General features: G+C 36.4%; 1 protein-coding gene across 1 annotated transcript in view; it reads left to right on the top strand.

Moving 5' to 3' along the window:
• The window catches only part of LOC144980766 (ubiquitin carboxyl-terminal hydrolase 9X-like), a 66,140-nt gene extending 43,729 nt beyond the window's left edge, over positions 1 to 22,411 (top strand). Inside the window, exons 39-58 of the mRNA XM_078928544.1 lie at positions 626 to 799; positions 1,358 to 1,499; positions 2,218 to 2,303; positions 3,598 to 3,689; positions 4,236 to 4,350; positions 5,268 to 5,411; positions 5,760 to 5,878; positions 6,524 to 6,705; positions 7,553 to 7,644; positions 8,347 to 8,488; positions 9,265 to 9,343; positions 9,975 to 10,147; positions 10,459 to 10,632; positions 11,325 to 11,486; positions 13,881 to 13,940; positions 14,855 to 15,072; positions 17,025 to 17,118; positions 18,771 to 18,850; positions 20,232 to 20,301; positions 21,627 to 22,411. Of these exons, the coding sequence (XP_078784670.1) occupies positions 626 to 799; positions 1,358 to 1,499; positions 2,218 to 2,303; positions 3,598 to 3,689; positions 4,236 to 4,350; positions 5,268 to 5,411; positions 5,760 to 5,878; positions 6,524 to 6,705; positions 7,553 to 7,644; positions 8,347 to 8,488; positions 9,265 to 9,343; positions 9,975 to 10,147; positions 10,459 to 10,632; positions 11,325 to 11,486; positions 13,881 to 13,940; positions 14,855 to 15,072; positions 17,025 to 17,118; positions 18,771 to 18,850; positions 20,232 to 20,301; positions 21,627 to 22,283 (3,055 nt within the window). The 3' untranslated portion in view covers positions 22,284 to 22,411. The remainder of the gene's footprint in view (positions 1 to 625; positions 800 to 1,357; positions 1,500 to 2,217; positions 2,304 to 3,597; positions 3,690 to 4,235; positions 4,351 to 5,267; positions 5,412 to 5,759; positions 5,879 to 6,523; positions 6,706 to 7,552; positions 7,645 to 8,346; positions 8,489 to 9,264; positions 9,344 to 9,974; positions 10,148 to 10,458; positions 10,633 to 11,324; positions 11,487 to 13,880; positions 13,941 to 14,854; positions 15,073 to 17,024; positions 17,119 to 18,770; positions 18,851 to 20,231; positions 20,302 to 21,626) is intronic.
• The last annotated feature ends 675 nt before the right edge of the window (positions 22,412 to 23,086 follow it).

Genomic DNA, 23,086 nt, shown 5'->3' with positions numbered 1-23,086 from the left:
CTAGTGGTATGACACTACTGGCCTTCGGACCGGAAGGTTGAGTGTTCAAGTCCCACTCTTAGTGGTGCATAGTTGAGTCCTTGGAAAAAGCTCTTTTCTCACATTCTCCCATCGTACTCGGGTGTAAAATAAGTACCTGACTGTTAACAGCATTGTCTCTGTTGGAAAAATTTGTAATAGCACCTAACAGGCATTATGTCTCATCCTCCGTGTTAAGTGTTGTTTTCTAGGGACCAAAGCATTCTGAGCTCGTGAATTCCCCCAAGGGCAGGGGAGAACATTGGCTGTCTGGGCTCATGGCTTTACATCAGTCCACACCCATATCTTCTATCTCATTATCGTCTGAAAACGGTCTTTTTTCATCTCAATGAACTTTCTTTATCTTACATAATAATAATCTCTTATTTTCCAATCAATCAAAATGCAAAAAAATTGAAAATGATAAAAAACCAATAAAAAAACCCCAACAAACAATTAGCATTTCTATCGTATGTAAAACAAAAGCAGGACAAAGGGATTTCAGTTGTCCCGAGTTTAGTATCGGTCAACCTCTTGATGCACAATACAAGAAGGTCTCGCATAAATTATTTCCTTGGTTAATTTTCCTTCCTTCTTTGATGAACAGGTTGTGGGGTGAGCCAGTGAACCTGCGAGAACAGCACGATGCCCTAGAGTTTTTCAACAGTCTTGTGGATAGTTTGGACGAAGCTCTGAAGGCCCTCAAGCAACCCAGCATTCTGGGCCAGGTCATGGGAGGTTCCTTTGCTGACCAGAAGATCTGTAAAGATTGTCCTCATAGGTAAGTCTTACTCTTTACCTTGGCAAACCAGTCAGAGTTGTAGTAGGAAACCCGCTTGCTTTGATTTTTAAAGTGAATACGAAGCTGTGAAGAGAGAGAGGGAGGGAGGGAGGGAGAAGAAGAAGAAGAAGAAGAAGAAGAAGAAGAAGAAGAAGAAGAAGAAGAAGAAGAAGAAGAAGAAGAAGGAGGAGGAGGAGGAGGAGGAGGAACAGGATTACATTATTACAAGAATGGTTCGTTTTGAGGTTTTAACTTGGAGAATAATGATATGCCTACCCATTACATGCAGATGTCGGATGATTCACTAGTTTCCATTATTTTTGGCAAGATATCTGCTTTTGTATTATCAGACTAAAATTGGTTTTCTAGTGGCCTAAATGGGTCTGAGCCTGAAAAGTTTTATTGAAAATAGTTTGCTCAAAAGTTTTTCTGATTAACTGCTTCAGGCAGTTTTGTGTCTACTTTGGTACGTCTGAGGACACATGATGTCATTAAAAATTTGTTAGTCAAAAAAAAAATTCTGGATGTAAACTATGTTGTGAACTTGTTACATCCCAGGTATCAGAGAGAGGAGGCCTTCACCACGTTGAATGTGGATATTCGTAACCATGCCAACTTGTTTGAGTCACTGGAGCAATACGTCAAAGGAGATTTATTGGAGGGAGAGAATGCATATCATTGTGAGAAGTGTAACAAAAAGGTGGGTGTTCGTGGAAATGAAAAATAGTAACAAAAGTTAGATCGTCTTTGAATTAATAGGCAATTGAGGCTGGACAATCCTCAAGCTTGGTAAAAGATGCATTCAATTTTTTTCTTTTTTTTTCTTGTGCCTTGGACAAAAAATTTAAAATGTGTGTTATGTTTTCAATACGTTTTTTATTGATTAAATAAATAAGATGACATTCATATTGAACAGTAAATTCTAAAATTGTCAATATTTATTTATAAATTTGAATGATAAATTATAATGGAGCATCTCAGCTATAGAAAAAAACCAAAAGTATTCTTTCTGAGGCATTGGCTCCATTGAGCCCAGAGTACATCCTGGTTTGTTTCCATTGCATTAAATGGAGTCACAATGTCTTGCTACCATTTGGATAAGATGCTATAATCTATCTCAAAGTACTTTCCACCAGATCTAATAGACCTAGTTACCTATGTCACTGCAAGGTAGATAAGATTACACCCAGGACCAATACCGATCTCCTTTGATTGTGAGACGAGTGCTCTACCAACAGAACCCCCAAACAACATGATTAGTGGCCAATACTCATTTTTTAAAAATAGAACAGATCGCACCGGAACAACCTGGAATTCTTTTGCCACGAGTTGAAATTTTTTTTGGTTTATGTTATATGTATTTATTTATTTTTCTTTGCTCATTTTTTCCTTACAATTTTTTTTTTTCATTATTCAAGGTTGACACAGTCAAGAGACTTGTTATACGGAAACTTCCTAAAATTCTAGCCATACAGTTAAAACGTTTTGATTATGATTGGGAACGGTAAGTGGCACCCAAACCTTTATGTTATATTTTTTCACAGTCGTTTATACTTAATATCATCAAGATAATATACGACTTTGTTTTCCTTCTTGTATCGTCATCAATTGCCAGAACCTTTTGGCCAACCCTAGTCGAGTGAGACTTTCTCTTCCTCTCTCGATCTGGTGGCTACAAAGGAACAGAATAACAAAGTCGTGAGACTCACTGGCTCCAGGGAATGCCTTTAAGAGTTCGAACTCCTTTGTACACTTACTTTTCTTTCTTATATTTTAAATCACTTTTTTTTTTTAATGGAAGTTTTTGTTTTACTTTTATCCATTCTTTCCATTTTGTTTCTACTCATCTTAAAATCTTAATTTTCGCAAAGACAACAGTAACATCACTATGAAATAGGCATCTCCGTGGCAAATTCCATCTACTGAATGTTTATGTTTTAATAAAAATTTGAAAATAATTATGCTCTTCCACGTGTCATCGTCTTGAATCGTTGCCTAGGTATTCCACGGAATATAGATAATCCATGTGATTACAACAGGAATCAAAGTGAGCAAATTGGAGGTTAATAATTTTACTCAAAGAAAAAATAAACAAAAGTGCCTGAAGCGGGGTGCAAACTCGGACCTTCTAGGTCACAAGGCAATGCCTTAACCATTCTGTCAACTCATTTTCTGTCCAAAAAAAACTTGTAATTGTGCCTGATAGATATATGTCCACTTCTACATAATACGTTTTGGCTTGTGACCCTTTGTTAAGCACCTTGAGCACATTTAATTGGTTTTTGAGCTATATATAGAAAAGCTCAAGTTTAAGAAATGGATAATCTGACAGTGTTAACAAAAATATAATATTTTTTCCAAATTTTTAAAATTTTCTTTCTTCACATTAATTTTCCTCATTTTCCTTTCCTTTTTTTTTTTTTTCATATTCTCTTTTCGCATTAGTCTTCCCAATTTTTATGATTGCTTTTATTTTTTTTTTGTGTTTTTTTTTTTAAATTATAAAAAGAAGTTTGAAATCGAAAATTCATACCCCACGATTTGTTCCATTTCAACAGACCCTTTTGGCCAGCCCTAGTCGAGTGATTGTTTCTCTTCCTCTCTCGATCTGGTGGCTACAAAGGAATAAGATTTCAAAGTCGTGAGACTCACTGGCTATAGGAAATGCCTTTAAGAGTTCGAACTCCTTTGGACAACTGATTTCTTAAGATTGATAAAAGATATTACGTATGTCCTTATGAGTTTTCGTGCTTTGCCCTTTATGATTACCCTTTTCTCTCTCTTTTTGTTTAAACCAGGGAGTGTGCAATTAAATTCAATGATTACTTTGAGTTTCCGAAAGAGTTGAACATGGAGCCTTACACAGTACAAGGCTTGGCCAAGTTGGAAGGTAAGGAAAAGTCAGATAATCCATTTTAATTATTCAGGGCTAGTGGTCTTCCGTGGATCTGAGGAAATCTGCAATTTTGCAGACAGAGGAATAATATCCTCCCTTTCAGCCTGTTCCGCAATTTTCGAAATATCCCACTTTTTTTTTGGCCAATTTTTGTGAAAGATCTTAACAACGCCACTACCACATTATTTCATTCATCTGTAATGTTTTATTCATCCTGTTTTGTTGATGAAGGGGAAACCCCAAGCATCCATTTTATCTGTTTTTGTATATTAAATTGAAGCTTACATTAAATTTCACAATGTTATTTATTCCTGCGATAATATGTGAAATTAACAACGTTATACTCTACGTGAATTCATAGTCTGATTAGATTCTATCCTTTTATGACCAAATATCAAGATGAAAATGTAAGAATCTTTCATTAAAATCCATTTCTCTCTTTCCTGCCATTTCTACTACGTTCTATGTCCGCCTCTTATACTAGTAAGTAGAAAGCATTTTAAAAAAGATTCTTGTTTTATTTTTCCGTCTTGTGAAAAGGTGAGATTATAGATGAGTTTGACGACACTCAAAGTACCAAGTACAAACTAGTCGGGGTGTTGGTACACAGTGGTCAGGCCAGTGGGGGACACTACTACTCCTATATCCTACACAAGTAAGTTTGAGCTTTATTTTATTATTATTATTGTAAAGCGCTTTGAGCACATTTAGTGGATATTGCGCTATATAAAGCTCAATTAAAAAAAAATATTTTTAAAAAATTATTTTTATTATTTTTCTTTTCTTCTTTTCTATTAAGAGGGGGGGCACACCTGGGTTATTCCTGTCTTCCCTCGGAATAGACCCTAGAGACAAATTTCCCCTATGGGATGGATAAGGGGAATTTTTTAAAATTTTTCTTTTCTTTTTATTTTTTTTATTATTTTTTTTTTTCCCTGAGTTTGAAAATGTCTTGTGTTAGTGGAAATTTATAACCTGGTGAATCCACCAAAGATGAAGCTTGGCATGATAATGAATGATTGAGTGAAATAAGGCTTACTACATCGTGGCGAGGCTGCTTTCTATGGATTGTCAATTGTCCAGCAACTGTCTGGCTGTTATATTTTAGTCCATTTAACCTTGTCCTATGCCAAATTCTTTAGTTCTGTTAGGTAATATATATATATATATATATATATATATATATATATATATATATATATATATATATATATATAAAATAATTTTTTTTTTTAATTTTTTTTTTTTAAGGAGAGTTGAATATTAGTATCTAATTGTGAGAACGGGATTCCAAAATGGCCATGCTATGTATGTTGATGATTTTGTTTTTATTGTTGAACATAAAGCCAGGTTTGAATTGTAGTGTATGATTTGAGGAGAATCCTCAATCAAGTGTATTGTGTTCAGTTGCCGTTAGCGTCATAATCATCATGAACGCCATCTTTATTTGACCCAATTCTGGATCTCCTAAACATTACGATTTTTAAAATTTTCACTTGGGCAGGTCTGGTATTAGTCAAATTACATTTAAGCTTCTATTCCATTTGATTAATTGTAATTTATCCTGTTCAGGGGTGTGAGTGATCCAGTGGCCAAGTGGTACAAGTTTGATGACGGCGACGTGACCGAGTGTAAAATGGATGACGAGGAGGAGATGAAGAACCAATGTTTTGGAGGGGAATACCTTGGGGAAGTCTACGACCACATGTTGAAAAGGTAGGATGTCTCTGTTATTTATCTGAATTTGGCATTGTCAAATGTATGGCTAAGTAAATCAAATTTGACATTGTCAAAAGTATGATAACTAAATCAAATTTGACATTGTCAAAAGTATGGTAACTAAATCAAATTTGACATTGTCAAAAGTATGGTAACTAAATCAAATTTGATATTGTCAAAAGTATGACTAATTTGACATTGTCTAAAGTATGACTACATAATTCAAATTTGACATTGTCAAAAGTAAGACTAAGTTTATTTTTTTTCCTGAGATTTTTAGTCCATGGGGTTTACCATACAAAAATCTTGAAATTCGCTAGTGTTTTTCTCTTTCTTTTCTTTCAGAACTGCATTCCGGAGACAAAAGCGCTGGTGGAATGCATACATTCTGTTTTATGAACAAATCAAGATGGAGGAGAACACAGATGAGGAGATTTCCAAAGATTTCAAAAGTCTTTCACTTGGTAAGAAGGAAACATTTAATAATGTGTAGAACACCGGGTGAGACAGGCTGAGACAACCCTGGAAGATGCGACAAGTTTCGATTCGAAATATGAGCCAAAATCGAAGATAAAGGGTTTCCCATAGCAGCAAATTTTATTCAGAAAAAAATTCATAACTTGGGTTCTAATAGACATAGAAAGAAAATTTAAAGTGTAAACGATCAGAAAGATGTGGTCTATACCACTGCTTACATAACTCAATTTGTGAAATTTGCACATCTTTCTGGGTTTTCTCAGCCAGCCACAAATTTATTGAGGTGAGGAGTTTCTTGAAAGTCAGATTTCCTATAATTATATTTTCAATTTCGACGTTGACTTTTCTTGAATGATTGGATATGAATAAAGAATAGGACTTATTCTTTGTGCCAACTCTAGTAATGCTCATAGATTATGAAATTAATTATTTTTCTTACTTATTTATTTATTTGAAAAAAGTGGATTTTGAGTTTTTATCTATAAAAATAAAATTTACACTGTCTGTACTGTACAAATATTCCTTTTCCTTTTTTTTTTTTTTTTGTTTTTAAAAAATTACTTGTTATTATTTTAAGATTGTTTGATTATTTATTTATTTATTTTAAAAACAAATAATGTTCTCCTCTGCAGGCAATACCAATGCTCTGCCACCATTGAAAATGCCAGATGCCATAGAGCGATGTGTGAGGCGTGGCAATGTGCGGTTCATGCACGAGAAGAGCCAATTTTCAGTGGAGTATTTCACCTTCATGAAGAAACTGGTGGTCTGTAACCAGTTTGCCATCAACCAGGCTATTGCTGACGGCAAAGTGGTGAGATTCTTTTTTTTCATGTTATTTGTTAATGTTATGTTTTTTCTTCTCCAGAGCTGCCAACACTGTCTTTTCTCCCTGGTTTCTCCAGTTCTTTTTTCTTTGTGTTTTAGAGTATTAAAAAAAATCTCTGTTGGATTTTAAAAAGTTCCCCCTCCCCCACCCCTTTTTTTTTCCTATTTATTATTGAGTGATGTTATCACCAGAGGCGGCTACCCCAGTAGCCCCAAAGAGGAATTGGAATACCAAAAAAAAAAAAAAAAAAAAAGGAGCCGAATTTGAGACCAAAATGCGGAATTAACTTACCATAATAGACTATGACATGTTTTGCTGTATATAATGTAATAGACAATCCAGAAGTACTCAGATAAAACAATATAAAATGTGTAATAAAAGTTTGCAGGTTGGTTAGAGATTAAAAAGGGGATCAAATAATAATAGAGAACATAGCCCCTGAGAGTCTCAGAGCAAAGCATTGAATGGATGGATTTAACCTCGACAGGACTTAAATAATTCAATCTTGTTTTACTAACCTTATGAGTTGACAGCTCTTGATGGACTTCAACAGTTTTAGTTCTAGGGGGCAGGTTATCATTTTTTAAGCTCCTTTTTCAAGCCATTTCTCTATTTGTTCCATAATAGAAATATGATCTGAATGTGCTCTTTTGTTTACGTATTTCATTTTTGTTAAAATGGTTTTAAAAAATTTCACATGTGTATATATGTGTGTGTGTGTGTGTGTGTTGTTATGGGAGTGGAGGAAGGAAGAAGGGGCATGGTTTCAGTCACAAAATTATATATTATATATATATATGTATAATTTGAACTTAAACATTGCTGTTTTCAGACCCCAGAAATTGAACAGATCTCTCTAATCAGTACAGAATTGGCCTCCAAATTCTTGTTCAGTGTTGGTTTCAAGACCAAGAAATCTCTGAGGTAGGCCAAGCAGGAATTTACCAGCTGTTTTCCTTCTCGTATTATTATTATTATTATTATTATTATTATTATGATTATTATGATTATGATTATTATATTATTATTATTATTATTATTATTATTATTATTATTATTATTATTATTATTATTATTATTATTATTGTTATTATTATTATTATTATTATTATTATTATTATTATTATTATTATTATTATTATTATTATTATTATTATCATTATTATTATTATTATGCTTTGATTATGACTTGATGTAAAGATCACACACCGTCACGTCTGACAGGTAATCGGCCAGTCTGAGGTCATTCTCTTGAGCTTTTGAGTTTTTATGTAATAGTGCAATATCCACTAAACGTGCTCAAAGCGCTTTACAAGGGGTCCCTAACCAAAAGCAACACTTAACATTTAAGACGAGACATGACGCCTGTCAGGCGATATTACAATTATTTTTCGAACAGAGACAACGCTGTTAATGGCCAGGTACTCATTTTACACCTGAATACGGTGAGAGAATGTGAGTAAAGAGCCTTTTCCAAGGACTCAACTATGTGCCGAGCGAGGCTCGAATCCAGGATCTTCCGATCCGAAAGCGAGTGTCATACCACAAGACCACTTAGCCCTATCACTGTCTTATCTCGTGTATACAAATTGACAGCTTATAACTTTTGATGCTTTCATCACCCAGGGGTCCAGCTGGTGACTGGTCAGAAGCTCTCCACATCCATTTCCGGACCAGCAAGAAAGTGAGGCAGTGGTTTGCTGAGAACGTCATCTTCAACAACCCTCTCATTCTGACCGAGTACCTTTTGGAGTGTCCTTCCAATGAGGTGAGTCGTGCTGTGCCTTCTTCCTTTACTTTTTATGGGCGTCCAGCTTTTTTCTCTCAAACCAACAATTAAGTGAATTTTAATTGGAGTGGTCTGTATTCCGGTTTTACGTCCAACCCAAGTCATCAATCACGTGATCCGTTGATGTCCAATGATTGGGTATTTCTTATTAAAAGTAAACACGCTACTTTGTTTATGAGAGTTGTAAACATCCTCATCGAAAGAGTTAAAATGGAGAGGGTTTGTATAGGAACGATGCAGACAATGGACGTTTCGGGTACAAACCCTTCATCAGCACAACAATACACAAATTATAGTGGAAAACAAAATAAAATAAAATGCAAAATAACTTGTATCGTCTGTTCTCAATGAGAAATTTTCAAGTAGGCAGTCTGTATCTGTGAACAAAAAGTTGGGTTTGTTTGTCTGAATAAGACGATAATACTAATAATAATAATAATAATAATAATAATAATAATAATAATAATAATAATAATAATAATAACAATAATAATAATAATAATAATGAATTTTATTCATCCTTTTCGGAAATTGCACAACAGACGTGGCAAAGAAAAGACATGGATTAAATTATTGACATTAAAAATACACAGAAATCAGCATTCAATAACCTAGGAGAAATGTTTTAAAAATTCAGCTCTTTCTCTATTTTTTGCATTGTTTTGTTATGATGTAATTTTAAAAAAAAAAAACATTTTTAACTGATAATTTATATTGCAATATGATTGTCTTGAATCTGAATTTTCTTTTCTCAGGTTCGGGCCACCTTTGTGAAAATCTTAGCCATTTTGAGTAGCCTGACATTGAATGATGGTCCATGTTCTCCAATGGGTGGTAAGGAATTTTTTCTTTCAATGGTTACTCACCTTTTTAAATCTGGTTTTAGGTCCCCGATACAGGTATTGTAGTCATACCTGCCAAGCACCCCAATGTGAAAATATTCTAGCCAGCATGAAGACTAAAAAGTACTGATTGTATGTATGTATGTATGTATGTATGTATGTATGTATGAATGTAGGCATGCATATACGATGATATGCTGGTTTGTATGTATGTCTGCATGTATGTATGTATGTATGTATGTATATGTGTTTGTATGTACGCTCATTTCTTTTGTATACATGTGTAGAAACAATGTGCAAGCGTGTATGTTCGTGTATGGCTGTGTCTGTATTTGTAAATGTGTTGATGTTCATACCATGAACCAAACTGAGCATTGTTTACCTCACATGAATTGCCTTTAATTTGGACAATAAAGATTATTATTATTATTATTATTATTATTATTTTCTTTGTTAAGAACCAAGCTGCTCGTTGCTGGGTGGATGTGACTTCAGATTATTGAATCATATTAGGTGTCTGCTGATTAATAAATCTTTTAATGATCAGTAAATCTGTTTTGTTTTTTTGTTTTGTTTTTTTCTAATTTTAAAAATTACTTTTTTTATTCCAACCCAACCATTAGCCAATAATCTGTTGGATGCTAATGCCACCCTGAGCGACCACCTGATCGTGGCAGCCCTGTCGTTACTCAAGAAAGACATATCAGAACACGGAAGGCATCTCCAGCAGTACTTCCATCTGTTTCTGATGTATCTCAACATGAACGCCAATGTGGAGGAGACCAACTGGAAGATTGTAAGCTTTTATTTTAGAAGACATCAGCCATTCATTTCTCAACAAAATGCCAAACACTGAACTTTTCGGGCTCAAAACCCTTCTTCAGCCAATAACAACCCCCCCCCCCCCCCAAAAAAAAAAAATAACCCAATAAAAGTATTTTGTTATTTTTTAAACTGTTTTATTCATTTTTCTACATTACTTTTAAAGTTTACTTTAGTTAAGTTTGTGTTTTTTTGTTGTGTTTCTCTCTTTTTTTTTTTTTTTTCAAAATATAAAAAAGAATTAAAATGGTGATCAAATATATTTTCTTCCTCTTGTTTTCTCAGAAGAGACAGCTGCTCCAGCTCCACGTGCCAGCTCAGTTCATGTTGGTGGCGTTGGACGAGGGACCTGGACCACCCATCAAGTACCAATATGCTGAACTCAACAAGCTCTACTCAGTCGTCTCTCAACTGATCCGTTGCTGTGATGTGTCCCAGAGGTGTCGATCCTCGATTCCAGTGAGTCCATGTGAAACCATTAAACTGGGTGGGGTTCCTGACCTCCCTTAGTGGGCAGGGAGGTACTTACTGTGTCTTCTATCCCCCTATAATCTGTTTTCCAACTTGCTTTCTGTCTTTGTCTTGGAATGAGATTACTTGGTTTTGTTCTGGCCCTGGCCGAGAGGGAAACAGACAAATGAATAGTTATAGAGAGATGTTTTTTCTTTGTAAATCATCTCTCTGTTATCTCTCTGTTATGTAGTGCTAGTTATGCATTCTGTAAACATTTGAGTGTGTTCCTTTTTTTAGTGGGATCCTGCGCTGGTATCTGGATAAGACTTTAAGGTGATCTCAAGCTTAAGTACATCGATGGAATGCTCTTGGAATCTTCAACTGTTCCCTACTTGAACCAATTCCCCTTTGTCTTACTTTTTCTTGGGTGATTTGATTGTAAATCTATAATATTTTGACCATCCCATTTTCTTCTTTTTATGACCTAAATATGTCGCAAGCACCATAAAAAGCCTTAAAAACTAAAACAAAAACAATCAATTGTTGTAGGTGCTAGCTTTTTCATGACCCACGTGTGTTATAACTGCCGTTAAACCTCTAAAAACAAAAAAATTTTGTATGTGCAGACAGATGAATCATATTGACATTTAAAATTTGTGGCTAACTCTTCCATATTTTTCTATCCCCTACTGTTCCAGAGCCAGCCACCCCTCCCCAACCCACACGGAGATCCAATGTGTCCCAAACCACTCATCTTGATCCAGCCCCAGGTGCTAGAAATCCTGTTTGGCCGCAGTGTCTACGTCAAGAAGATCATAGAGGAAGCCAACATGGTGGAGGAGACAGCCAAACTCTTGAAGGTGGGCTTAAGTTCAATATTCAGAACCTGCCTAGTACTACGAAAAATTTGTAGAAAGACGAAATTTTGGTTCCATTTTCAGAAGTTCATGAGCTTTTCGGAGTCATTAAAACGTATTGAAAATAAAAGTTGATGCCAGCATGCATAATTATACGGATTTTGGAGTGTTATCTAATCATTGAGACGATAAATAACAGTGTGAAATTGAATGTAGATTTAATAGACAAAAACATAAAATGGATGTTTTGTGTTTCCCCTTTTTAACAAAACAGGATGAATTAAACACTACAGACGGATGAGGTAATGTGGTAGTGGTGTTGAATCCTGGATGCAGTCGAGATTTTTTTTTCCAACCCTCCCCCATGTCCACCCAGCAGTAAATGGGTAGCTGGGTCTGTTAGATCTGGTGGAAAGTACTTTGTGATAGACTAACATCCTATCCAAAGGGTATCAAGCAATTGCTATCATCTGTTTCACGCTATAGAAACTTAGGATAGACTCTGGCTCCATGGGCCTTACGGCTTTGAAGGACTGCTTTTTTCAATCCAAACACGTACTAGGCTTGGACACCAGGTAATGAGATTTCAGTCGAGTTGTCACAATGATATTCATTGGCAGGCAGGCCTTCATCATGGCCGGATTCATGACAGTAAGTTGTCTGTGCACTTGGAGAGAAATATAAAGGGAGTTAATTTGCTTTTGGCCTTTTCAAGTAAACACGAAATATATATCGATGTACTTGAATATACGAGGGCTCTTTCAGAAATAACCGAAAAATGCCCATTGCTCAGCAACCAGTGGAGATTTTTTAATTCTGTAAACAACATGATATTCCTTATTTCCTTACGGATATTCCCAGAAATTATGAAGTGCATCATTTTGCACAATGAATTTCTAGACGATTTTAAAGATGGCGGCCCACCTTGAAACTTGGTCAAAGGAGGAAATCAGAGCTGTCATACGTTTTTTGAACGCCATAAGTCTGAATCCTACCGAAATTCATAAAGAACTTCAGAGTGTATATGATGAGCATGTTATAAGCCGTACACAAGTCTATCACTGGTGTAATTTGTTTGAAGCCGGCCATTCCGACTTGACAGACAGGGAAGGGAGAGGGCGTTCAAAAACTGCGACGTCAGAAGACAATGTGAAGCGAGTTGATGAGCTGATTCGTCAAGACAGGAGGTTGAAACTTCATGAAATCGCAAGCAGTCTTGAAATTTCGGAAACTTCTGCCCATAGAATTGTATTTGATGAACTTGGCTACAGAAAAGTCAGCGCAAGATGGGTTCCTAAGCAATTGACAGACAATCATAAAGAACAAAGATTGGACATCTGCAGGGAACTTTTGAGAAGAAGCAAGAGCTCACGCAGGGTTCACGGGCATACTGCCAACGCCGGCGGAGACTTTCTAGGGTACGATGTGACTTTTCTTGACAGCATGGTCACTGGTGATGAGACTTGGTTGCACCATTGCACCCCAGAAACAAAGCAAGATTCGATGACATGGAAACATCCATCCTCACCTGTCGCGAAGAAATTCAAAGTCATGCGGTCAGCAAAGAACATAATGGGAACTGTTTTCTGGGACAGTCGTGGTGTTATTCTGTTCGAAACCTTACAACCTGGAGAAACAATCAATGCTGCAAGGTACTGCCAAACTCTTGACAAGCTTAGGGAGGCCATTCGCAGAAAGCGCCCAGGGCAGTTGACCAACGGGGTAATTTTGCAACACGACAACGATACACCCCACACAGCACGAGTGACGCAAGGTTGGCTAGAGAAATATGGATGGGAGATTTTGCCACACCCACCACACAGTCCAGACCTCGCACCATCTGATTATCACCTCTTTGGGCCACTGAAACGTGAGCTGGCAGGAAAGCGCTTTGATGTCGATGAAGAGCTTGTTGACCATGTGCGGAAATGGCTACAAAACCTTGACGGAAATTTCTTCCGAGAGGGTATCTATTCCATGGTGCGGCGTTGGCAGAAGTGTGTCGACAGACTTGGCTGTTACGTAGAGAAATGAAGGACGAGTCAAGGTATGAACACGTTCAAGAATTTTGTTGATAGCATAAAAAACGCTGATTTTACAGGCATTTTTCGGTTACTTATGAAAGAGCCCTCGTATATATATATATACTTGAAAAAGGCCAAAGGCCGAAACGTCGTTTGTTTTGTGATGTTCCCTTATTTCTGAGTCACATTTACTCCCATTATCTTTCTGTCCATTTTATTGACTCATTTAGGCACCTCTAGTTTTGTTTTTTTTTGTCTGTGCACTTCATTGGATATTCTACTGATTGAAAAGTCTTGTCTGAAATTTTGTCAAGTTTAGTGAAATTTATTGAATGATAAAAATCTTATATTGTTTTTTCCCCCCTCCATCCAGTATTGTTCATGGGAGAATCCCAATTTCTCATCTGTGGTCCTGAGTGAGTTGCTGTGGCAGGTGAGCTTCTTTCCCAATTCATCTTTTACTCTTTTACTTTATATATTGTCCATACATTGAGGCAACAAGGCATCTACTGGAGAAGTGCTTTGAGCTCGTGTAGAGGATGACGAGTTGCACTATTTACATGCTCAAGTTTTTATGTTTTTCTTTTCTTTTTATAAAATTTACTTGAGAAAAGGTTAAACAGAAACAAAAAATTAATGAAAGATTTTACCAGTGAAATAAAGGATAAAAAAGTATTTCTCATATTTACATCAACTTCGGAATTTCAATATTTCAGTACGATTAGTAAAGTGGAAGTGAAGAAAGCTAAATTTTTTAATGAGATTTTATATCTTGAAGAAAAAAAACACCCAAATAGGCCACCGACAAACTGGCTGCAAAGGCAGAGTATTTGAATTTCATAAAGTTTATAGTTTAATCAATTGCAGTGATATCTTCGGCTAAGTTGAATTTTTAAAAGTGAACTTTAGGCCCTTAAACTGCTGTGGAATCAGCAGTTAAGGAGTTTAGTCTCCACTAGTGGAGAAGCCATGGGTGCAAGAGTGCCGGCTACTGCCGGCCGATTGGATACCAAAAAAAAAGTTGCCGGCTTTTTGCGATTTGGATTTGATTGATTTTTTTTTTTTTTAACCGTAAGTCCGTGAATCTTGCAGGCTTTTTCAGATTATATGTCTGGTCATAAGTAGACTTGCAGGCTTTTTGAGGTCCAGTTGCTTGCACCCATGGGAGAAGCTAAGTGTCGAAGGAATAATTCATTGCTTTAATCCTTGAATTTAAAAAAATTCACCTTGTAAACTTGAATTTCAAAATGGAATTGCTGCAGGAACCCTGATTGTCTTTTATAGTTTAAAAAGATAAAAAGCAGTAGTAATTTGTATCAAACATTAACCTCTCTTGTCTTCATAAAGGTGGCCTATTCCTACACGTACGAGCTGCGTCCTTTCATGGATCTCCTGCTTCAGATGTTGTTGCTAGAAGACTCGTGGCAAACCCATCGCATTCACAATGCGTTGAAGGGTATCCCCGATGACAGGGACGGCTTGTTTGACACCATCCAGAGGTCCAAGAATCACTACCAGAAGAGGGCTTACCAGTGTATCAAACTCATGGTTTCTTTGTTCACACAGTAAGATACATTTTTTTTTCTTTTTACTATCAGTTTATTTGTCTCTCTATTGACACTCGTCTTTGGATCAGAATGTCTGGGGTTCGAGACCTGCTATGAGCGGTGCATATATGAGTCCTTGGAAAAAGGCTCTTTACTCACATTCTCTCACCGTACTCAGGTGTAGAATGAGTACCTGACTGTTAACAGCATTGATTCTGTTGGAAAAGATTGTCATCTAGCCTAACAGGCATCGTGTCTCTTCCTACATGTTAAGTGGTGCTGTTGGCTCGGGACCCCTCACAAAGAGTATGTTTAGTGGAAATTGCATTATAAATAACAAGCTCAAGTTGTTAAAATTTACTTTTTGTTGTATTTTAGTAATATTAATATGGAACATCCCATATAAGGGGCAGCGTGGCTCAGCGGTACGGTCTTAGCTTCGTACCTGAAAGGTAGAGAGTTCGATTACCCGCCGCGCTGTGTGGACTTGAGCAAGTCACCTTGCCCAAGCTCAATTTGCGGCACTGCATTGCAGCTGACGCCTGGGTGATTTCAGTCTTCCCTTGGAATAGACCCTAAAGACAAATTTCCCCAATGGGATGAATTAAGGGAATCTTTAAATATTTTTAAAATTTTTATTTATTTGCTTTTATTTTATCGTTTTTTTAAATATGACAAATGACAAAATTCTCCATGTAAGTCATTACATTTTTTAATGTTTTATTTAAATTGTTTTTCTTCTGATACAAAATGTAATAGTATATATTTAAAAAAAAAGAAAAAGCTTTTATATAGCGCAATATCCACTTAATGTGCTCAAAATGCTTTACAAGGGGCTCTGACCAACAGCAACACGTAATATGTAGAATGAGACATGACGTCTGTAAGGCAATATAATTTTTTTCTGACAGATATAACGCTGTTTAATGGCTAGGTACTCATTTTACACCTGAGTACAGTGAGAATGTGAGTAAAGAGCCTTTTCCAAGGACTCAACGTATGCGGCTCGAACCCATGACCTTCCGATATGAAAGCGAGTGTCATACCACTAGACTAAATAGCCACACAATATATCAACATTGTTTAATGATGTTTGATTATTGACATGTCAATCACCTAAAGGGATATTAAATGTTCTTCTTTGAATACTCAGATTTATTGTATTTTTCACTTGCAAGTTGTGTCTAAAATCTAATAAAAAATCATATGTCTCAGTGCAGGACATAATCAGTCAGAAGGTGAAAATTTTGGATTTGCATTTTTTTGCATTTTCTGAAAGAATATGCTCACCAGAGCATTTTAAAGTATATTTGAAGTAAATCGGGTGATTTTTCATGAAGTTATGGTCAAATGTATGGGAAAGGTATCCAGCAACTTTTTTCAAATTTCATACTTTTTCAACTTGACTAGCTGTAAAAAATATTTAGAGGTGAAATTAAGCTTTGATATTTCCCGAAGATGTACAAAAAGGGTTGATTTAATCATTTATGACAAGATCTCATTTTTGTTAAAAATTGACCTTCAAACTAAACTTGGCAATATCTCAGTTCAAACCTTTTCACCATCCGACTGATTATGTCATTCACTGTAACATATGACCATTAAAAAAGGCTGCCTCTATTCTCATCCCCCCCCCCCCCCCCCCCCCCCCCCCCCCGGCCGATTGGATTACCGAAAAAAACGTCGCCGGCTTTTTGCGATTTGGATTTGATTGATTTTTTTTTTAATTGTGCAACTTGTGACAAGAAACTTAACAAATTACTGCATTACAACCTTTGGATTAAACATACAACAATTGTGGACTACTATTATGAAGACTAGCATCCTAGACTAGGGGGATGAGAATAGTCACTTCGATTAAAAAAAGGGGGTAGAAAACTTGTGGACGTAACCGTGTTGTTGTTTGACGCAGTCTTGTAATATTTCTGAAAGTAAATCAAATTCAATCAACAATATCTTCATCTTTCCAGATGTGCCCCGGCCGCCAACATGCTGCAAAGTAATGGAGAGATCAAGCGAAAGTGGACATGGGCTATAGAGTGGCTGAATGAAGAAATGGAAAGGGTAAGGAATGAAAATGAAAAACTATAGGTGCCTAAATGAGTCAATATATACATATTTCGTGTTTACTTGAAAAAAGGCCGAAACGTCGTTTGTTTTGTGTTGTTCCCTTATTTATGAATCACATTTACTCCCTTTATCTTTCTCTCCATCGAATGAATATACCAAATTCTTACATTGTTTTTTTTTTTTTTTAATTTTTTTTTACAATCAACTTTACTAGTTTAAAGAAGTAGTATTTCAAAGCCATTAAGATCACAGAGCCGGAGTTTATCTCAGTTTCCATATAATGGAAAGGACAATAACAATTGCTTGCTACCCTTTGGACAGGATGCCAGTCATATCGCAAAGTACTTTCCACCAGATCTAACAGACCCAGCTACCCAGTCACCCCAGAAAGTGGGGTTGGAAAAAAATCTCAACTTCAACTGGGATCGATCTTGGTCCTTTTGCTTGTGAAGTGAGTGCTCTACCAAATGAGCTATCCAGACCGTCTCCCTGTAGATGTGTGTCTAAAATATTTAGGATCATAGAAAAGTCAGAAAAAGATGTTTCGAAAAGTGATTTTTTAAAATTTACTTTTACACTATGCAAACCTGTCTACTTGAAAATTTGTAAATTCTTAATTAGGAGATATTGTCATCTCTATAGTTAGCTTTAAAAATCAACCAATTGGATTCAGTTGTCTGATGTCACGCCGACCGGCAACGGTGGCCATCTTGGTTCTAAACAAAGAAAATCATTACTTTTTATTCTTCATGCTGGCTAGAACTTTTCATATGCCTTGTGATCAGAATGTGTAAAAGTCAAAACAAGATCAAATTTATGGGTTTTTCCCTCTGGATACGTTTTTATGCTTGCCGGGGTAATATTTCATAAGGGCGTCCGCCATTGTTCCGATAGTTTAGAGCCAGTGTTACTGAGTTACCATGCGTCATTAGGAAGGAAGTGACGTTACGGCTGTTGAAGAGTATTACCCTCACAAGGATTAAATAGCACTTCAAAATCTTTAATCTTTTTATTTTCAATAATTTCTGATGACATAGAGATGCTCATGATGTTCTGAAATTGGAGCCAAAATTTCGTAATTCTACTTATTCTTCATACCTGCCAACTCTTCCGCTTTTGGCGGAATCATTCCTATTTTCACTTTTCCTTTCTGCTATTCCCGCCATTGTCTCTTATATTCCGATTTTCAAAAATGATGATGATGGTTAAGAATAAAAAAAAAATGGGGGGTTAAAAAGGTGAATTTAAAAAAAAAAAGATTTCCAAAAGGGAGATAAGTAGGAAAATTAATGGCACTTCTTTCCCCCTTCCCCATTCCATTACCTAATACATGTGATATGTAGTTTTTGCCAGCTGTGCCCTAATACTGTCTTCATGTATTTTGGTGACAAAGTTGATGGTCATTTTGATACAGAATTATCCATTGTTAAAAGATTACTATGTTTTTTTGGACTCAGATTCCTATTTTCTGACATTCTGATTCCACGTTTGGAATATGAAGGGTTGGCAGCTCTGAATGTTCATAATAGTTGGCAATGTTGTAAGTTTTCTAGAAATCAAGTTTAAGATGATATTTTGCGTTAAAGGCTTGATTATGATTTGATTTTGTCATTAACTTTTTTTCTTTTCTTCTCCCACGTGCTCAGCGACCTTACCCAGCCAATGCCCAGTACACTACTTATAATAACTGGTCTCCTCCTGCCCAGTCCAATGAAACCAGCAACGGGTATGAAGACCAATATTTATATTTGTTATGTTGAAGAGTCTTTTTATTTCTCTTTTTTATTTTTTTTATTTCTCTTCTTCTCTTTTCAGTTTAAAAAAAAAGAAAAAAAAAAATGTTTTTAAAAATTTGTGGATGAGAAAATTATGATTGTTTTTATTTTCGTTTTTATCTTTTTTCCCCCTTCTCTTTTCAGTAAAAAAAAAAAAAAAAAGGAAAGATTCTGTGGATGAGAAAATTATAATTGTTATTGTTATCGTTTTTATCTTTTTATTCCTTTAAACACATTTATAAGGGACGTAGCTGTGTTATTTTATCTATCCCATTGGGGTTAAAACTTAAGAAATATTCAAATTCTGAGTAATAATTAGGACTGTTAGTAAAGTGTAGTCTATTGACTATTGTCGTCAACAGCCTAGCATGGATATAAAGAAACCAACTGAATAGCTTAGTACTAAAAGTTACTTAGTCGCTGGAAGCTAGTTTTGGGAAAATGGAGGTTAAAATTTGGATTAGATATGTAGAGGACACAAAAAATAATATTGTCATATATATATATATATATATATATATATATATATATATATATATATATGTAGAGTACACAAAAAATAATATTGTCGTATATATGTAAAGTACACGAAAAATAATATTGTCGTATATATGTAAAGTACACAAAAAATAATATTGTCGTATATATGTGGAGTACACAAAAAAATAATATTGTCGTATATATGTGGAGTACACAAAAAATAATATTGTCGTATATATGTGGAGTACACAAAAATATTGTATATATGTAAAGTACACAAAAAATAATATTGTCGTATTGAGATAGGGGACTTAGATTATGTTTAGCAAGAACAAAATTAGTGAGTTGACCAAGGTGATTATGCTTTATGTTTATCCCTGATTGCCTAATAATCATGAAAATGTGCTTAAGTTACTTTTAGCACTAGGGTCTTCAATTATTCTTTTTATCAGTAGTTCTTTCTGTATGTCATTAAAAAATTTTATTTAAATAATAAGTAAAAGAAAGAAGAAAAAAAAAAGAGGGGGGGGGGGGGGGGGAGGGGGAGATGGGACATCAATGTGTTTATTATTTCCATTAGTTCTTATTAAGCGTGTTTGCTACAAGTGTTAAGTGTGCTCAACTGTAGTCGTATTGCAGGATTTTGGGATATAGAGCGACATGATAGAAGTGAAATCTGACACAAACAATGCCAAAACTGTGTTTGCTGAATAATAAGTGACCAATCGCCTTTGCAGTGTGCTCAACTGTAGTCGTATTGCATGATTTGGGGATATAGAACGACATTGCCAGAACTGTGCTGAATAATTATTGACCAATCATTTCATTTCATTTTCTCTTTTAAATTGCCAGATACTTCTTGGAAAGATCCCAGAGTGCCAGAATGACCTTAGCCAGAGCGTTTGAGTTGTGTCCTGATGATGTGAGTCACAATTACCACATATAATGTTTGTGGAAAAAGAACTACAAGGAAAATGCCATTTGTTAAGTAAAGCCTGCAGCGATTGACAATGACGTGTGCACATATAAGAGCACGTCAAGTGCCAAACTTTGACATTACATAATGTCAAATTATGCCCTTCAAATATTGGTCCATTAAAGTTAAATGATCCTCAACTTTTCAAAAAGTCTCAAATTTGATAATTCCACAATGCAACATCCATCAAATATGCTCAAAGTGTTATACAAGAGGTCTTAATAAGCAACAGCAATTCTGTAACGTGGATGTGAAGGGTGAGGCACATACAGCCTGTAAGACACCATTATGATTTCTCTTCGACAAAAACAATTTTGTTACTGGCAAGGCACTCATTTCATGCATGAGTATGGTGCAGAAATGTGAGTAAAGAGCTTTTTCAAAGGGACTCGACATTGTACTGCCCATGATGGGATTCGATCCTTTGACCTACAGGTCAAAGGCTATTGTGTGTCTTTCTTACCTCTCAACCACATAGCTGTCAATTGCCAGTATAAGTCACAGCTGTGATTTTCATTCAATATAGACCTGTAAATTCTCAGTCAATTAACTGAAATCAGTCAATTCGTCAAATTCAAATATTTTTTAAAAGGAAAGAAAGAAATGAAAAAGAAAGAAAGAATTCATGAATCGTAGTCGAATGACCATGAAGTAATTAGGAATGTTCCACAGCGCTACGCATAGTTCAAGGGCCGTTTATATTTACGATGGATAGATTGCCAAGGCTAAGGGACGCTTCTTAGAATTGCTGTGTCAGAACACATCCCAGTGTATTTTCACACAGCCTTCGTGAAATTATCTTTTCCCTTTCCAAACCTGTCGTGATCCCAATGGTAGCCAATTTTAACTGAGCCGCCAAGCGATAAATTTCACTGCTTCGTCTAAGCCAAAATTGACCACATTTACTTGGTAGAACCTAAAAGTATGAAAAAGTTTAATGCGAAAGCCGGAAGTGCGTTATGAAGACACCTTCAAATCGAAAGTTATATGATTGTTACAAGCACATCTCGATTACCTCACGATGTAAACAAACTGGTTGACCGTTTCTTCACTGATGAGGGTACCTAATTATAAGAAACAGTTGTAAGTAGCCTAATTAATTCCCACGTAAATTAGTTTTCTGCCATTGTTTTGCTCAAGTGAGCTTCCTGTTTACTATTCATCTCGATTCTTTAAATTTTTCTGATACGATACGAAGAGTTTCAGTCAGTTTTTTTAGAGCTCATTTACAGGTGTATTCAATAACCTTATGATAATTTCAATTTCATCAGGAACAAGATGTGTCTGAGATCGTAGACGATCAGGAAATCCACCCTCCCGAAGATGGAGCCCCCACATATCAGACTGTGCCTCCTTCCCACATTGAACACGCCATTCCACAGTCCAATCAGCAACAACATTCATCCGCTGCTCCTCAACCGTCATCGTCGTCATCCTCTTCCACGTCAACAACTTCGCCGCCTTCGTCGTCGCAGAACAACACCACCAACTCTGCCAATGTCAACACCAACACATCCAACACCTCGACACCAGTCGTATCCCAGCAACCCACTCCTCACAAGTCACAGTCGGCACCGCAGCAGCAGACGCAGACAACCACCACCACCACCACCGCCCCTGCAAATGCTAACATCAACACCAACGGCAATGGAAATGTGATGTCTCCATCGTCGTCGTCGTCGTCGAATACGATGTCAACCACCACCAATGGGAACCTGTCCAACAACGGCAGCCAGCCCAGTCCACATCGATTCAAGGGAGGAGGAGGAGGAGGAGGGAAGCAACAGCAACAGCAGCGCAAAGTTCCCATCCAAACTCCTACCCCATCCCCAACATCCTCCCCCTCCCACCAGCTTGGTGGGGACAGTGAGGAGACGGGAGAGCAAGATCACCAGGGTGGTGGATGGGTGAAAAATCAAACAAAATAAAATAGACATCTGTAAGGATAAATGCCATTTACAATCATTTTATTAAAACTACAGAACGGAACTGTAATAGCTTTTTTTTTTTTATGTATACAAAACATGAGCTATAATGACAATGCTAGTGATCATGTTTACAGCTGAATTTTTTTTAACTGTTTAATTATTCCAACACACAAGTCCAATTGTTTATAAGTAGGTGTTTAAAAATTAAAGAAGAGGGCCCATGTTGAAGAATTTGAAATACGAACTGGAAGATGTGTGAGGAGGGAATCAAGGGGGGGGGGGGGGGGGGGGGGGGGGGGGGGGAGGAGGAGATGTGTGAAAATTTTGTGTTTACCTGTAGGAGAACAATTTTTATATTTTTTTTTTTTCTGTTTTCATTCATGACCATATAAATATGCTTCAGATTTTTATACTTATTTATTGATTCAGTAAGACTGACTTGATGTTGGATGCTGTCTCGACTCTCTTGACTGGTGGGTTCTAGAATTCTAAATAATTAGCTACACGCTCTCTCATCCTACCATACTTGTCCCTCACTCTCTCATCCTACCATACTTGTCCCTCCCTCTCTCATCCTACCATACTTGTCCCTCCCTCTCTCATCCTACCATACTTGTCCCTCCCTCTCTCATCCTACCATACTTGTCCCTCCCTCTCTCATCCTACCATACTTGTCCCTCTCTCTCTCATCCTACAATACTTGTCCCTCTCTCTCTCATCCTACAATACTTGTCCCTCCCTCTCTCATCCTACCATACTTGTCCCTCCCTCTCTCATCCTACCATACTTGTCCCTCCCTCTCT

This window comes from Berghia stephanieae, chromosome 10 (assembly GCF_034508935.2).
Source record: "Berghia stephanieae isolate SIO BIC M18660-M18661 chromosome 10, UCSD_Bste_1.3, whole genome shotgun sequence".
Lineage (NCBI taxonomy): Eukaryota > Metazoa > Mollusca > Gastropoda > Nudibranchia > Aeolidiidae > Berghia > Berghia stephanieae.
Note: the sequence above shows the minus strand (reverse complement) of the source record. Positions and strands in the feature narration are given on the sequence as shown.